The sequence below is a fragment of the Athalia rosae genome, chromosome 7 (assembly GCF_917208135.1).
Source record: "Athalia rosae chromosome 7, iyAthRosa1.1, whole genome shotgun sequence".
NCBI classification, from domain to species: Eukaryota; Metazoa; Arthropoda; class Insecta; order Hymenoptera; family Athaliidae; genus Athalia; species Athalia rosae.
In genome coordinates, this window is record NC_064032.1 from 2,768,672 (window position 1) to 2,786,744 (window position 18,073).

The 18,073-nt window shown below is 46.5% G+C and overlaps 1 protein-coding gene across 1 annotated transcript in view; it reads left to right on the plus strand.

Moving 5' to 3' along the window:
* LOC125501740 (titin homolog) overlaps positions 1 to 18,073 on the plus strand; it is a 31,808-nt gene that overhangs the window by 2,463 nt on the left and 11,272 nt on the right. The window contains exon 3 of the mRNA XM_048658329.1: positions 83 to 17,931. Coding sequence (XP_048514286.1) covers positions 83 to 17,931 — 17,849 coding nt within the window. The remainder of the gene's footprint in view (positions 1 to 82; positions 17,932 to 18,073) is intronic.

Genomic DNA, 18,073 nt, shown 5'->3' on the forward strand with positions numbered 1-18,073 from the left:
TGGTTTTCGGGCGAATTATTTCTCTCTCGATGATTTCCTCGCAATCGACGTCTTGAATTCTTTTTTTCTCTCTTTTTTCAAGTGTGTTTTATACTATAATGTACGTTGCAAGAGGATCCGGGGACGATGATTCCTTTCGACGATATCCCGTGGGAAAAATCGACGCTGCAGCTTTGGGGGTGGCGAATTTTGAGGAAGACCTACCGCAGGTTCCCGGTACTTCGGAGCTGGATTTCCCGGATACCTCGAGACCACGTGAGTATCCCGGGAGGTCCGAATTTTTCAGTCCCATCCACAGGTACAGGAGCGAACGCTCCGCGGTTAAAGACCCACCGATTTCCGGCTCCGCAGGATCTGATTTTCAACATCCCGAAGGAAGAGGGGAAAGAACGCCGCCACGAATGGGGGGCGATTATCCTCCGCATTCGGTGGACGAAAGAAATACGCGAGGGAAAACTCGACACGGGGACAAACACCACCGGAAAATGAAGGGCAAAAAAAAAGGTGGTGGAAAAAAGAGGAAGGGTGGTAAAAAGAAGGTTCCTCACGGGGAAGATGAAGAACTCAGAGGACGAAGGAATGTTCGTGAAAGAAAGGTCGACGTAAAGTCCGACGACGAAGGTGTTTCGAAAGATCGTGAAAAAATCAATGAAAGCTCTGAATATCGAAGGAGGTCGAAATCGGTTTCCGAAAATGAAGAGGATCCTGATCAACGAATCGTCGTTCGGCAAGAACCGGCACATCCGGTATGGCAAGTCGAAGAGCCTTCCCCACTTTCGGTGTCGCGATCGATCGAAGCGTCGGATAAAAATCTTCGGGAGAAAAAATTGGCTTTGGAAGATAATTTGCAGCAATCACCAGCCTCGCTTTCGAACGAGGAAGCATCGCCATCTTTGGCGAATGGATTTTTACCGGTGAATTATCCCGAAATTGAAGGAATGCCTTCCCTCGGGTACAGCGATCCTCTTAACGCCAATGACTTGAGTTACAAAAATTATCCTCCAGTCGATTCTTCGAATGTCTTTTCGAATGGGAACTTAGATTCGCAGTCGAATTTCGGAGCACTTCCCGGACAGGGTTATTATCTACCCGAAGCGGCAGCCCAGCCTCCGAATTTCGATCTGCAAAACGTGCCAATAAACGTAGAAGAAGACATCGGTAATCCGACACCCCCGAAAATGAATCAGTGCGTTCTTCCGCCGGAATGCGACAAACAGCCAACGCCCGATCCGATGCAGACGTTGGGCAACGCGGCGATCGGTAACGTGACCTTGGAAAATCCTGTTCAAGCCACCAAAACTCAAGATAACAATCCCCTGGAATCGGTTTTACCAAAGCCGCTCCAAGACGCTGTAAATAACACGAAGAGTTACTTGGTCAATTTCGGTATATCGGAAGTATCGGAATCAGTTCCAGCTGCTCCCGTACCTCCCGCACCTCCCGTACCTCCCGCACCCTCCCCACCTCCCCCAGCTACTCTTCCTGGCGTCGAAGTTTCGAGCACCACTACGGGAACTTATTCGCTGAGTCCGCTCAACGTGGGCCAGAGCTTTGGTATCCCGACGCCGAACGCGTTCGACAACTCGAACTCTCAGTTTCTTCTCGCCGCTCGGAACTCGATCGGAAATCGGCAAGGTGCTGTTTACGCGGCGCCCGGTCCTATCCAGCCGTTTCCTCAGCAAATATTTCAACCTCAGCTACCGGGACCTGTCGCCAATCCGATTCAGTACGGATACGGCGCACCTCTCCGTTACAATTACAACGGGTATCCGAACGGGGTGTTGAGATTTCGAAACGTTCGACCGATGCGAACTAAAACGAAACGAGGATTTCAGCTGGTTCCGTTACCGCGGAATCTCTACGCCCTGAGGGACGACGACGGGGAGTCCGGTGGAGACGCTTCGATCCGCGGCGGAAACGATCCAGGACAATGGAGGTGGAAGATCAAGGACAAAGAGAAGGACGACAAGACCTCCGCCATGCTCTCCTTCAAGGCTCACATGCACCACAAGGTCGAGGATATCGGGAAACCGTTCATGAGGTACGGCCAATTGTATCGCGAACCGATCGACGGATACCGGCGGATCTCGATGCAACAACCGCAAAACGAAGTCGAGGGATCGCCTCGATTTTATGGGGTAGGTAACAACGCCTCTTCGAACGGAAAACTTGCGAGTTCCGTTTCCGATTTCGGGAGGTCGTTCAATTACGCCGAAGAAACGGCGAACGGTTTGTCGAAGGAAGACGACGGCGGAAGAAGCCGGATAACGACTTTCGACCGACCTTGGGAAGGAGGGGAGCAACGCGTCTACGGTAATCGGAACATTGTCGGAGTCCTTCCGGAGGCGAATTTCAGGTACGTTTCGAAGATCGCTAATGATCCGGCGATCGGAAACCAGCCGGGGGAGGATAGTCTCGGGAACGTCGGTCCCGAAGGAGACGCCGAAAATTTCGAACTCGGGAAAAACTACCTTCCTTTTCCCGAAGGAACGGAATTATTCCCGGCGGGTTGGAACTACTCTTTGGGGCCGGACGATTCGGGGGGCTACGAAAATCTGGGAGCCTGGAACTCGGCCGATGGTCTATACGAGCGTCCCGCGCAGGGGTACGTTCCCCCGAATATTCCGAAGGACAAATCGTTCTCCACCGTTATTCAACCGCTGACGAGCGAATTGCAAAAATTATTGGCAACGATCAAACTCGTGAACAAAGATCTGGTCGGGGAGCACAAGAGATCCCCCTCACAGGGGGAAGGAGGGAGTCCCGAGGGAAAAAGCGAGCCGGAAATCGGCGAGCGAGAAAAAAAAGAGGCGCCAGTTTTCGCCAGAGTAAAAAGAACCAATTCGACGGTTCCCAATGAGGATCCTGAGAACGTGTCCGCGGAGGATGAGCGTTTGAGAAAAGTTTTAACCACCTTGAAAATCGGCGAAAATCCGAAAGTGCGAATAGAGAAATTTTTGCAAAGTATGAATATTCGGGCAGCGGACGATTCGTCGAAAAATCGCAACGCAGATCTTTACGCGAACGATCGAAAATTGGAGGAAACCGTTGACCTGGAAAAAGAACTCTTCGATCGAACGAAGCAAGGGTCGTCTCGGTCGAAGTCGTCGAGAGAAGAAAGACAGGATCAATCGTATGAACCTCCGATTACGAGTACCGATTTCTTATCATCGGCCGAAACTACGCAATCTACGGTAATTCAATCTCCCATTGCCGCGGACGCGACGACAAATTTGACGAATGAAATTTCGAAGACCCTGGAAACAATTTTCACAAGTCCGGCACCCGTTGCCGCGAATTCTGCGGCGGGAAAAAAATTCGAAGACAACGAGGGGCTCGGAAATTCGACGAACCTCGACATCCCTGCGATCGCCAAATCTCCAGACACGGGAAACCCCGTGATCACGAGCCTCCCTCCTTCGACGACCTTGACGCAACGAGATATATTCGTCGTCACCTCGATCGTTGAGGAGTCGTCGAATTCGACGAGCGCGGCAACCGCGACACCTTTAATAATTTTGGAATCTCTGACCGCCAAAACCATTGCGGGACAAACTACTTTGGAATCTACACAGTCAGCTACCACAATCCCCGGGGATCCGTTCTTCCCGGTGAAGGAAAATGACGACGTGATACCGAAGGTGAGAAACAAGCCCCCCGAAGTGGCGAGGGAACCGGAAGTCCGGAGAAACGAGGCGGTGCAAGGGGTGCAGGAAATATTCGCCACCACCGAGGGTCACGATTTGGAAAGTACGGTGGATTTCGGTCACCAGAACGAAGCCGGGCGCAAAACTCCTTCGGAATTTTATTCGAGCCTTCGACAGCGTCAGCGATCCGATAAAACGTCCGCCAAGTCGGATAAAAAGTTAACGTCGGGCGACAGAAATTTATCGATAGAAAAAATCATCGATCGGATAAAACGCATTGAGTCGGACATGATCAAGATGAGAGAAAATGACTTGTACGAATACGGAGAGAGCGGAGAATACGACGAAGGGGACGATGGAAGATCGATCCGTGATGTCGCCGGAAGCTACGACGACGTAGAATCAGACGATGATCTCGAATCTTTACGAAATGACGATGAGAACGGCATCGAAAATTACGCTTACGACGATGTCGATGATTTCGACGATGATGAAAACGATTTTGAGGGGAGGGGTATCAGAAGAGGGACAAAATTGGAAAAAAATGATACCGCTGGGGAGAGAAAGGACAAGGCTTGTTTTTTAGGCGATGAAAAGTCGAAGTCGTCGTCAAACTCCGCTCTGATTACCACAAGACAGAACAAGCCAGCGAGGAGGTCGGAAGCGAAGATGCGAGAGCTCAAAACTGAGACGAAAAGAAAGAAGGATACGTCGGGGAAGAAAATATCCGTAAGTCGGAATCAATCGTCTGAAAATAAAAAGACGCGAGACATTAAATTGACAGATAAATTCGATAAAGCGGATAAACTTACGGCTAATTATCAGCGAAGGATAAAATCCGCGGATCTCGAGGAGGAAGGAAACGACAATTATGCGATTGATGAATATAACGCAGGAGGGGGGATGAAGATTTCTAGCGTTTCTGAAAATCTTCCGAGAGTACGGGGGGTGCGTGAAAATTCTCTCAAAGCCGACAAACGTCCGGAGCACGGAATTATTCTGAATCCTTACCTCCCCATAGTAACTAACACCGAAGTAGATTTGAACGTCGATGATTCAGATCCTGTCGATACGCCCATTGGAATCGGCGCTCGATCAAAGTCGCCAGGGCAGTCGAAGGAGGGCAATAGGCCCGATTTTCCACGGGTCAAAAATCACCCTAGGAACCTCGTTGTATCGTCGATAAATAAATTAGCAAATCCGAAAAGATCCGAATCGCTTGAAAACGATTTATTACCAGACGTGAAAAAAACTAGCGTCGAAAAGAGTCCGGCGTACGTCAGACTCGGTAGAAATTTGAAATCTATCGAGGAGGTTCCGGAATCTAGTATAAAAAAAATTCAAAAACTGATTCGCCGAAAGTTGAAGAAATTGAAGACCTATAATTCAAGATCCGAGACCAAACGAGGTCGTTTATCGACCGGAAGGAAAACCAGAAGTTCCGATCCCGTGAGACCGAGCGACGTAGACGTGCCCGAACACCGCGATTATTTTCTCCCGTTCGAAAAACTGGAGGATCTCGACCTCCGCAGCGTCGTCGGCCTCGAGCCCGTCCCTTCAGGGGTGATCGTGCACCGAGAAGGATCGAAAATAAAAAGAGCGGTAGAACCGGATTACTACGACGATGTCACCGATCGAACGGGAACAACCCTCTCCGAAAAAGAAATGCAGATGAAAGCTTACAACGACGCGATGGGCAGAGGCGGAGGTGAGCCGACCACATTGCCACCTTATTTCGTGATACGCCAGCCCTGGGGTAACTCGAACTTGGATTACGACGAGGAAACTACCGAGACCGAATCGACGGAAGAGACGACAGGCTCAACCGCGACCAGACCGGAAGTCACGCTGGAAACTACCAGCGAATCGACAACGGCGAGCGGATCCGAAACGACGACCCTACGGTACATAAAAATGGATAACGACACCGTCGAAGTCGACATGGACGAGGATGTCGGAATGGATTTAACTACCGGATCAGAATCGACCGCCGGTCGCGAGTTTCTCTCAACTCCTTCGACCACTGCCGACGTCGTGGTTCATTTTGGGCGAGGAAACGCGTCGGGATCCGACCTGACGGACGTCGGGACGTCTCTGCCTCCGATTACCGAGATCACCTTTCCAACGCCCCTTCCGCCCCAGGAAACGACTCGCACTACGATGGAGGGTGAAACCAGAGCGCGAAGAACCACCGTGGAAAGTACGAGCGAAGGTGGGAATAAATTTCAGGAAATTTACACGCCTTCGACGACTACGGAAAAGTCGGAAAACTCGGCGGAAGAATCCGTTCGGAAAAAAACGACAAAGTTGACCGAGGAAGAAACGACCGAGGTCGTCGATTTGCGTTTAACTTCGGAGAGGGTTGACGAACCCGAGAGACCACCACTTCGTACTTCGATTTCCGTGGGAATCGATTCACCGAAAACTACGACGAAATCGTCGGCAACCACCGGAGGAGAGGGAGAAACTACTCGGAAAATTAGCGAAGTAAGTGAAACTTCTGAGGTCAGCGTTGAATCTACTTCTCCGATGACCGAGGCGACTTCCGGAACTACGGATATAATTACCAGGGTGATTATTGACTCTACGAAAAAATCAGCGTCAGAAAGTCAGGAGACTACAAAATCGAAGATCGCGAAAGGAAGCACTCGCGAGGTGACGAAGAAACATTTTTTTTCGACTCGGTTAGAAAAAACTACGACCGAAAGTCCAACAGTTGAGACGACCGGCAGCGTTAAGATTACAGAAATGACGTCAACTTTGCTTGAAACTTCTTTGACGGGGACTAGCGGCACAGTAACAACGGAAAATCATTCCAAAAAGTCAACCGCGAGATCCACAATTTCTACAACAGAGTCAACTTTGACCGACGCCTCGAGTGTGCGAAGTGATACCCCTGAAACGACCGGAACATCAATTAGTCCGACCCAAAAATCGACGACGATTTCAACCACAGAAGTAACTTCATCCGAAACCGTTTCAAAAGAAGTTAGCGATAATACCGAGTTGCCCACGAGATCAACTGTTAACGGCACGCGGACGATCGTCATGGAAAATTCAAGTACCGAGTCAGGCGCGACCGAGTCTACGAAATTAAGCGATACCGAAACGACGGGAGAAACTGAATATTCCAGTCGAGAATCAACCCCGAACGACGTAACAACTACGGGAACGGACGATAGCGAAGTAACGCGAAGTAACAGTAATGAAGAAACAGAAAAATCCTCCCCTGAGACAGAAAAAACTAGTGGGACGGAGTCTTCCGTCAGCGCGGAGACCGGCACTCAAAGAATCGGTAAGAATGTTACTTCTGAAATTACTGAAAAAGTTTTAACAGTAACAGAAACGTCCTCAACTGAATTTTCATCGACGAGGAATCGTGTTACTGAAACTGAAGAGGTATCGACCGAACGAACCAGCATAACGCCTCATACTAAAACGCCAATTACTGAAACATTGACGAGTGAAAATGACATCGCTACTCCATCGATCGCAGCAACGGTCCAGAGTGATTCTACGACAGCGAAATCGAGGGAGCCGGAGTCTACGAGGATCAAAGGTGCTGAATCAACAGATTCGACACATGAAACTGTTTCCTTAAAATTAACGACGAGAGAAACTAGTAACGCAGAAACTGTGAGTAGCACCGTTGCTGAAACAACGTCAGAAAAATCGTCGACCGTGATTCAAAAAATTATTCCGACCGAAACTTCGACAACAGCAACAGAAAAATCAGAGGAGACGTCCTTTGTGACTCAGAAAACAACTTCGTCGGAAACTTCAGCAGCTACAGCTGAACCCGCTGAGACGACGACGGTATCTTCATTCCCAGTAATTTTGTCCCAGCAGACAAACGGTCTCAGCGAAATCGGTGAACCTGAATCTACAAGCTCAGTTGTAAAAACCGAGAGCGGTGCAACTGAAAATCCGGAGGAATCGTTTTCTTCGACTTATTCGCGCACAGAAACGAAGAACGTTGATACCAAAAACGACACCATCGATTTCACTACGGAAACGTTCGTTCCGACCGTAGGGAGCAGTGAAAACGAATGGTCAACGATGCGAACGCAATCTCCTCTGATCAACCGCGGTAAAATGACTGAAAGCTTTTCATATCCTACCGAAGTTGAAATCCTCACGGAATCCTCGTCGATCGAAACGAGTAGAGTAGATTCAACCGAAAGCGTTACCGAACCTGTTGAGAAGAAATCGACATTTTTTACAATAAAATCGACTTCGAATCAACCCGCAGTTACTACGAAAATGGACGATCGAAAATCACAGGATGTTAGCACCGATGAAACGTTGGGGAAATCGTTTAGTTCGAGTCAAAAAATCACCCCGACCGAAGAAGCATCGCCGACACAAACGAGTCAGACTTTTAGAAATGAAAAATCCAGCACAGTGTCTAGCACGGAAACTCCTGAATTTTCTACGATTAGATTGACGAGTGAAAAAATCGTCACACCGATAAATAGTGGCGAATCAACCACGCGATCGCCTGTTTATATTCCTGAGATTTCAACCGATTCCATTCGAAGCAGCGTCACTGAAAAAATTCAACAATTACCAGATTTCGTTCAAAAAACTACAACAACCGAAATTTTATCAAGCAGTAAAACTGCCTTGTCGCAAGGGTCATCAGAAAATCCAGAAAATCCATCTGCTCCATCTGAAACTTCGGTAAGAAGTACAGCTGGGAATACGGAGGCATCAACAGTTACGGATACAGAAGTTTCCTTGGCTGAAACTTCGCCGAAAGAAACTGTCAGCGTAAATAAGAATGGGCAAAGTATAACGAGCGCGTGGAGCACGGAATTCAATTTTTCATCCGAGGAAACGACTGCCTCTGAATCTTTGACGACCGAAATCAGGACGATATTCGCTACGAAGAGTTCGGTAGTACCTGAATCCGGTGAAAAAGTAAGTTCTTCGGTAACCGAGGCGACGACTTCGAGTCAATTTTTTACCAAGGAAACCAGCGAATCAAAAATCATGAACAATACTAAAACCACTCTGCCCTCGGAAGGATCGTCGATTTCTGAGGTAGAAAATAATACACCTGAAATTTCGGTAACGCAAACCAGTGAGATAACTGCAGGCGAGAGTTCTAAGTGGACGAGTGAATCTGAAGGAACGCGAATTACTGCAGGTAAATCCGGCGAAACGTCGTCCATTTTTACCCCAGAGGAAACTCGTCCGACCGAATCTTCGCCGAAAGAGACGTTCGCAGTCGGAATTACTTCAACCATTACTACCGATGCAGGAATAATTTCAGCGTCGACGACTCAGCCATCGACTCATGTCGAGTCAGAGGTCAGCGATTTGACACCCGGCGCAACAAAAACGTCGCCTGAATCCACAGGAGGAGAAAGTACTTGGAAAAAATCAACGACCGAACAAACGTTATCCGATGAACCCGAAACATCGGTGGGAGCAACCGAAACCGAGCCGGAGAAAAAATGGACTACAGAAGTTTACGTTAATCCGACGACCGGAGATTATTTTGTAACCACGGAACCGCTTCCCTCGGCCCACGTGGAGACAACCGTTGGAAAAGAATCGACGACGGTATCTACGACCGAGGAGACGCGCTTCGAAGTCACTTTACCCAAAATCGTTACGAAGCCGTCGACCGAACGCGGAAATGAGTTTGCGACGACCAAAAGATTTTCCACATCTTTTATTTCCAACGAAAAAGAAGATGATGAGAAAAAATCGAACACGGAGTATCCTGCGACTGAAAAAATGGAAACAACGAAGACTAGGGGTGTCCAAAAAACGACGAAACCGAAAAAATCGAGTACGTCTTTCGTTTCTGAAACTGAATCGCAAAGTTACCGATCCTCACCGAAAACTACGAAGACAGAAAGTGCGACGAGTCGGATGATGTCCGCGGAAACCAATTCCTTCGAGTCTACGGAGCAGCCCGCCACAGCAGAGAGATCGACAATTTTTACCGCAACGTCTCCAAAAACTGAATCGAGTTCTTCTCACAGCAGCACAGAAATGCAGGTGGAATCGTCAAGTGTTACGTCCGGAGTGACCGCGAGTGAATTTTCATCACAAGGAACGAGCGGTGGATCGAAACAAGCGGGCTCAAAATTAACCACCGAAGAAGAGACGGCGAGCGATGTTCCGGGTGAAGAAGAAGAGTCCTCGTCCACCCTGAAAACCGATACAAGTTTTTCCACCGGGGAAAATTTTGTCGCGAAAAATTTTACGTCGCTTTCCGTCGGAGGTAAAAGCGGATCCACCAAAGAAATCGAGAATCATCAAGTCACCGCAGTGTCTAATGCGGTGGAAATTACTTCGCAAAAATTTGTGGAGGATTATAAAGATTATCACGACACGCCGACGGGACCTACCAGGAGTAAAGGTGTGACTCGTGAATCTGTTACGTCTGAATTGATTTTAGAAAAAACTACGGAAACCGAAACTGAAAGCGGTGAGGAAAGATCGAGTGATATGACAGAGGAAACGAGGGAGGCAGAAAAATCGACGACTAGAGAGAAAACGACGGAAACAGAGGAAACGACGAAGGTGGAAAAATCGACGACTGAGGAGGAAACAGAGGAAACGAGGGAGGCAGAAAAATCTACGACTAGAGAAAGAACGACGGAAACAGAGGAAACAACGGAAGCAGAGAAAACGACGAAGGTGGAAAAATCGACGACTGATGAGGAAACAGAGGAAACGAGGGAGGCAGAAAAATCGACGACTAGAGAAAAAACGACGGAAACAGAGGAAACAACGGACACAGAGGACACGACAGAAAAAACGACGGAGACAGAAAAACCGACGACTACAGCAGAGACAACGAAAGCAGAGAAAACGACGGAGGGAGAGGAAACAGAAAAAACGACAAGTACCGAGGAAACTACCGAAACACTTTCCAGTACCATTGCCGAACTTATTTCGTCCATCTACTCCACGTTGGTCACTCCGACTGTAAAATCTGAGCACAAAACTACGAAAAAAATGCCTACACTTTCGCCCGTAACCGAGACCACATTTCCAACACCTATTCCTCCTCAGGAAACAACTCGCGTTACGGTAAAACTAAGTGGGACTAAAAGTTCGCCAGAAATGACCGCGAGCACAACAGAAAGTACGGAGTCTTCCGAGGATGTAGATGAGTCCAGAGAAGGGTCCGGTGAAAATGAAGAAGAAGAGAAGGAAACTAGTTCGGAATTAATTACAACAAATAATGATCAGGACCGTTCTACAAACACCGAAGACGAGACTGAGGAGAACGAAGACAAGGAAACCGAAACCGAAACCGAAACAGAAAGTAGTAAAAATAATGAGGAAAGTGGAAACGAAGATTACGGCGATTCGAAAACGGAGGATAAAGAAAACGAGTCGACCACCGATACCACGGAAAAATTGGAAACGTCTCTGAGTATGGAGTCCGAAACTTCGAGCGAACAAATTTCGGATACCATGACCAAACCGACTAAGAAATTCCCACTCGAGACGACCATGAAGCCGTTGGAAAGCACAGCGATGGTTTCCGAAATTCTCACCGCTGCTACGGACCTCGGAAAAACAGAAAACGTGGCCACAACTTCTGGAAAACCCAAACCGCTCGCTACCGTAGGAAAATGGACAACGGAAAGTTACACGATGCCGACGACGGAAATAAACCCGCAGTCTACAACGGGTAGTGATTACTTTTTTACAACGAAAACAATCACCTCGTATCATTCGAAGAATGTAAACAGCGAGAATCTGCACACGACAGAGGTCACAACCGAATCGGATTTCGATTTCACTTTGCCCATTCTGTTGACAAAACCACCGTACGACAAAAAAGGCGAGTCGATACCATCGATCGCAGAGACGGAGACTTCCTCGGTTTCGGACGAAAAGCAACACGGAGAATTCACCGTCGGTGGAACGAGCGCGGAATCGAGCTCGGGACAACCGAAAATTTTCACGACATCCGCTACCAGGGCTGGGGACGAGGAGCGCGAAAATTATACCGAACAAGAGCAGTCGGTTTCGACGCAAATGAGCACGAATACCGATGAGGAAGTTGGAGTTTCCGGTTCACCGGCATCGGGGGATACAGTCACCACCCTCATTCCCGAAAGGGGGAAAATTGAAACGGTCTCCACTACTTTTTCGGAAGTTTTTCTGAACCCGGGTTCGACTTCTCCGTCGGGTATGGAAAATATGACAGAGATTTTAACGTCCGAAGCCTCGTCTCCGTCTTCCGGAGAAATCGATCATCCGACCGAAAATTGGCCCGGCGCAGTTTCGGAATCCGGAGGAACGCACGGCGTAACTTCCACCAGATTTTTCGAAGAGACTTTCGCATCCTCGGAAACTTCGACCGAATCGACGATAAACGAAGGTGAAACGTCCGCTGCGATTTCCGTCTCGCTAAAACCGTTTTCTGAAAACAGCGCAGAAACGACCCCTGAGATCCCTGAAATCCCGTTCGGAAGTACCGCGACTGTTTCATCTCTGGAAGAAGTGCGAAGCCCAACTCCCCCCACGTTTCCCGAAAAAATTACAACCAGTTCCGAAATTCCATTTTTTGTTACAACTTCCGAAAAATCCGAATCTACATCACCCGCTTCAGGGACAAGTGCGATTCGGGGAGGAACAGAGAATATCGTAACGGTAAGAACTACTCTGACACCTAACTCCGATTTTACCTTTGAAAAAAACAGCTCTCCGCTTCCGGAAATCGAGGAAAACCGATCCAGCGTTACAGTTGAAACAACAACCGAAAAGTTGGCGAAGACTACAGAGTCAATTGTGATAGGGAAAACTTTTTTGGGTGACAGTGAAATATCTACGACGAATCTACCGACTCGGGTAGACGGCAGTTACTCAACGGTGAGTAGGACTCATAAAACACCTTCCGAAGGAGATAAGGAGCAAAAGGATATCGAAAACGACGAAGAGTTGGAAAAGGAAGCGAAAAAGTTGTTGAATGATATAGACGATGAAAAGCAACTGGAAAAAGATAAGATTGACAACGAGAAGAAGAAAAATGAACTGGAGCATAAAGAGAAGGAACTCGAGAACGTAGAAAAAGAGATCGAAGATGAGAAGAAAGAGGTGGAGGATAAATCGAAGGAGAATGACAGAAGAGAAAAGGAGTTGAACGATAAGGAGGAAAAGGAGAAAGAGATCGAACGGAAAGAGGCGGAGGTAGAAAAAAAAGAGAAAGACTTGGACGAGAAAGAAGATCAACTGACGAAGGAGTTGAAGAAAAAAAATGAGAAAAATGAAGAAGAAGAGGATCTGAGAAAAGCGGTAACTGAAGTCGAGCAGAAAGTTAAAGATGAACTGAAAGAGGAAGAGGAAAAATTTAATGAGGAAGTAAAAAAACAAACCGAACTTGAGGACAAATTGAAGGAATCCGAGGATAAGAATAAATATCTCGACGAAGTGGTAACTGAGGTGGAACAGCAGGCTGAGGAGGAGATAAAAGACAAAGAAGACAAGTTGCGAAAAAATGAAGAAGACAAAAAAGAACTTGAAGAAAAGTTGAGGAAGAGCATCGATGAAAATGAGGACCTCAAGAATACAGTGACAGAGGTGATCGAAGCGGCCGAAGGAGAAATTAACGACGATCATAAAAAGCTGGACGAAGAAGAAGAGGAGAAGAAACAGTTGCAGAAGAAATTGAAGGAAAAAGAAGAAGAGGAAGAGGAACTAGAGAAAACTGTTACGAAAGTAGCGAACGCGGTTGATGACTTGGTAAAAAAAGAGAACAAGTTGGATGAAGAGGTGCGTGACAAAGTAGAGAAAGAAAAAAAGAAAGAGAATAAGTTAGAGGAGACGGTGGCGGAATTGGATAAAAAAGTGAAATCTTTGAAAGAAGAAAACGACAGGATTGATAAAGAACTGGAGGATGCGAATGAAAAACTAGATGAGGATAAAAGAGATAAAACCCAATTGGAGGAAGAGTTGAATGATAAAAAGAAAAAGGAAACGGAGGTTCGTGAGAAAGAAACGAAAGTAGAGGAGGAGAAGAAGAATTTAAACGAAAAGGAAGATGAGTTGGCTGAGGAGAAAGAAAAAAATGACAAGAAGCTCAAAGAGTTAGCTGACAAGGAGAAAGAAGAGAACGATGTCAAAGAAAAAGAGAAAGAAATTGTAGATCGGGAAGAGGATTTACGAAAAAAAGAGGTAAAGCTAGCCGAAGAATTAGAGAAGAAAAAAAAATACGAGGACGCGATTGAAGACAAAAATAAAAAAGACACGAAAGAATTGGATGAAATCGCGGAGGACCTTAAGAAAAAAAAGGAGAAATTAGATCAGGACAAGAAGGACATGGAGGAAACCAAGTCGAAAATCGATTCGGAAGAGAAAGACAAACTGGACAAAGACTTGCAAGAAATCGAAGACAGGAGTAGGGACTTGGACAATAAGGAGAAGGAAATAGAACAGAAAAAAAAGGATCTAGAGGATCAAGAGGAAAAGGATCTACGAGACAGGATAGACAGGGAAAATGATTTGGATAAAAGGCGGGAAGAACTGGAAAAAGATGAGAAGGAACTAGACGACGAGAAGAAAAAGATGAAACTGGAAGCGGAAGAAAACATAGCAAAGATGTTCACTACGACTCAGAGTAGTTTTACGACATATCGATTCGATGATGTAACAAAAATTTCTACGGAAAGTCCCGAAGGATATTCCAACGATAATAAATTCAGTACAACATCTCAGTTAGTCGAAAGTAAAACCCAAACGAATAAAGCTGAAGACACGGTGATCACTGTCGGTCAATTCGATGACAATGCGTACAAATCAACCGAAGATCCTGATTACGATAAAAAGAAAACGTTCGACGAAAGAACGGAGCAAACTTCTGACTTTACCACTGTAGAGACTACGCTGGACATTTTCCTAAGCGTCACCACCGCGTCGACGACCGCCAAAAGCGAGCAAGATACCACCGTGGCTCTGGTAACAGAACCAACGACTTCGACATTTTTACCATCAACTGAATCAACTACGGGAATTTCGAGTTCAATCGAATTGAATTTTGGAACCAGCGAAGTAGATTTGATAGAACAAAGTCAGTCCAGTTTTCAGCCCACTGCCGAGAGTGAAATTAACGAAAAAGAGAAAAGCGAAAGTACGACAGAAGCAAATGAAACTGGTGAAGCGGATAAGACAGACACGTATACCATTGGTACTGAATTTTCATTCGAGACTCCTCCTGCAGAAAAAACCGAATCGTATATTCCATCAACTCCTGTAAATGGAAAAAGCGAAGACGAAGCGAACAAAAGTGAAACGAGTAGAGCTGATGAAAACGACACGTCTACGATGACCACTGAATTTTCATACGAGGCAAGCGATACCATTCGTACAGGAAAAACCGAATCAATTATTCCCTCGACTCCTGTGAATTGGAAAGACGAAGATGAAGGGAGCAAAAGTGAGACAATGGGAGCTGTTGAAATCGACACGTCTACGACCACCACTGAACACGTGAGTGAGACCAACGAAACCATTCGCACAGAAAAATCCGAATGGGATATTCAACCGACAACTGAGAATGGAAATGGAAAAGACGAAGATGAGGAGAACAAAAATGAAACACATATGACCGAGAAGAGGGGAAACGATTACGAAGACGGATCTAATCATGACCAAACGACGCTCAACGAATCGACGACCGCGAGTAGCGAAGTAACTTTGACCGAAGGAGCGACGTTTTTTACCGAATCGACAACAGAAAATGAATCGAATGACGATAAAGAATATGAAGACAGCAGCAAAGCCCACGATGAAAGAGAAGAAGAGGAGGAAGAGGACAAGGATTCCGATGACGGGAATGTCGAAGAATATGAAGAAGATGAAAACACAGAAGACCGGGATGAAGCTGAAGAAAATAGCGAAGATTCAGAAGACCCAGAGATGCCGGAAACCGAAGTGGATAACGAAGAGGAAGAAGAAGAAGATACCTCTGAAGATACACAAAAATCGATGACACCCTCAGGAGAGGGTAAACCTGCCCCAGATATTTCAGGCACCATAAAAAGAAATGGGGAAATCTATCACTACGATAAAGATGAAGAGGTTTGGAAACATGGAAAAGACGACGAGGACGAGTCAGATGATATAAGAGAGGACGAAATCCACGAAGATTGTGGAGATTCCGTGCCAGAAGGTGACAACGAAAAAGAAACACCGAACAAGATAAAAAAAGATCCTGGAAACGAATCCCCGGAAATTGTTACCAAAAAAATCTGCCTCAATGTTCTGGACAAAAACGTTCGTGACAAAAATGATCTCCGCCCGGAGATCGAAAAAGGACACGTGAAATTTTACGCTACCGAAAATCCGTCGCGCAGAGTCGGTCGCCAGGTAAGGACTCTTTTGAATTTCGATAATATTTCTAATCCCGATATCAAAGACGAAGAAGACCCGTCCGTTCGATATCGTCCGGAAAATTCGAACATCCTTTCCTATAAACGAAAAAGGAAAAACGATCCTTCGTTTTTCACGACACGGTCATCCGGGAGTGCTACCGGAGTGTACGAAAAGGTCGAGGGTCGAGGTCATAATCTGGTGGCACGTAAAAGTCGCACAAAGTTTCGCAAGTTTCCTGTATCGGACGAAACATTTATGCACCGAAACTGGCTGGTCGATGAAAAAGGTTTGCGACTCCAAGCGACTCCAGTTTCTCGTTTGAGCGATTCGGAATGGGTTGAAATGCCCACGAAAAAACCCGAACTACCGCCCTGTAACTGCGGTATGTGCAAAAGTAGATTCAGTTCGGACGATCGTCGTTTTCGTACCGGTGAAAATCGCGAGTCAGGTAAAACCGTAGGAAATAAAAGGGTTTTGAGGAAAGCCAACTGCCACGGTAATCGTCGCGGCAAACATTACTACAACAACGAAAGAACCCCCAGACCTGTACTTGAAACGGATCCCCCGACGCCTCGACCTCCTCAAGAGAAGAAGAAATGCGAAAAGAATTGTACGACTACGGAAAGAACGGGCGACGATGACGAAGGCGACGATGAAAATGAGGAGAGCAACGAATACCAAGAAGACGAAGGAGAAGCTGAAGACGAAGAAGAAGGAACTGGAAACGAATACGAAGATGGGGGAGAAGAAGAAGAAGAAGAAACGTCGGAAGACTCGGAGGATTCCGAAGGAGATGAAAACGACAATGACGAAGACCAGGAAGATATGGGAGATTCGGATGAGACTACGGAGGAATCTGAAGATGATGAAGGAGAAGCTGGGAACCAGAACGATTCGGACGAGACGTCGACTGCGGAAGAATCCGAAGATTCGGACGAGGATCGGACAGAGGAGGAAAATAATTCGGAAACCGATGAAAATTCTGAAGAAGAAAGTCAGGAGCACGACGATGCCGAAGACGAGGACGATAAAGAGGATGACGAAGACTCTGAAAAAGAAAATGAAAAACCTGACAGCGACTCCGAAGAAACGACGACCGACGTACCTCCCTCGGAAAATCAGAAGACGACCGGTGGTGGCGATGAGACCACACCTTACATAATCTCCTCTGAAAATGGAGAGACGACGAGCGCTGCTGAAAAAACAACCCCTTACATCATCCTCCCTGATAATAACGAAACAACGAACGGTGGAGATGAAAAAACGACCCACGTTACGGAAAAAAATACTCAAGATACTTCGGGTCCCGAAGGAGAGGTGAAGGTTGTCCGAGAAATGATTGGCGATGATTACAAGAGGCAAGAATCTCGTTTATCGAAAAATGACAACGATTTCGACGAGCGAAATCTATCGAATAATCGACGAATAAATTCAGAAAAAAATCCCTCGGATTTCGGACGAGAAAAATCGGAAGAACAGATGGAAAAAGCGTACGGAATATCAGGCTACGATCCGCTAATATATTTTGGATATGGCAGCGATGGGAACGGCACTAATTACGGGGAGAATCGCAGTCTTTTTTCAGCGAACAATCCCGAATATCCAGCGAGATACAGGAATTCGTACGTTCCGAATCTCAACAAGCAGATACGCGTAGCTTCCAAAATCGAAAGAAGAGAAATGCCCTTGAGGGTGAGACGAAAACGAGAAGACTCAGGAGATCTAGAGAAAGAAGAAGAAGAAGTGACGACCGAGGAAGACAGCGTCGATTCGGAGGATTCTGACGTTGAAATGACCGACATGAATCTGAAATACGATCCCGACGAGGAAAACAATAAGATTGTGAATAGCAAAAACGTGACGATATCGACCGAGAACGACGAAGAACCCGGACTAGATCGGAGCACACATCCGTTCAGCGACGTTACCGAAGGTAACGCAAAATAGGCGCTATTTCTTCGCTGAATAATGAGAAGATAAATTTATATTCTGCCCTAATTTTTTCACAAATTGATTATCTATTGATCAGGTATCATGTATATTTCAACATCGTTGAAATCTAGGATAGCAATTTT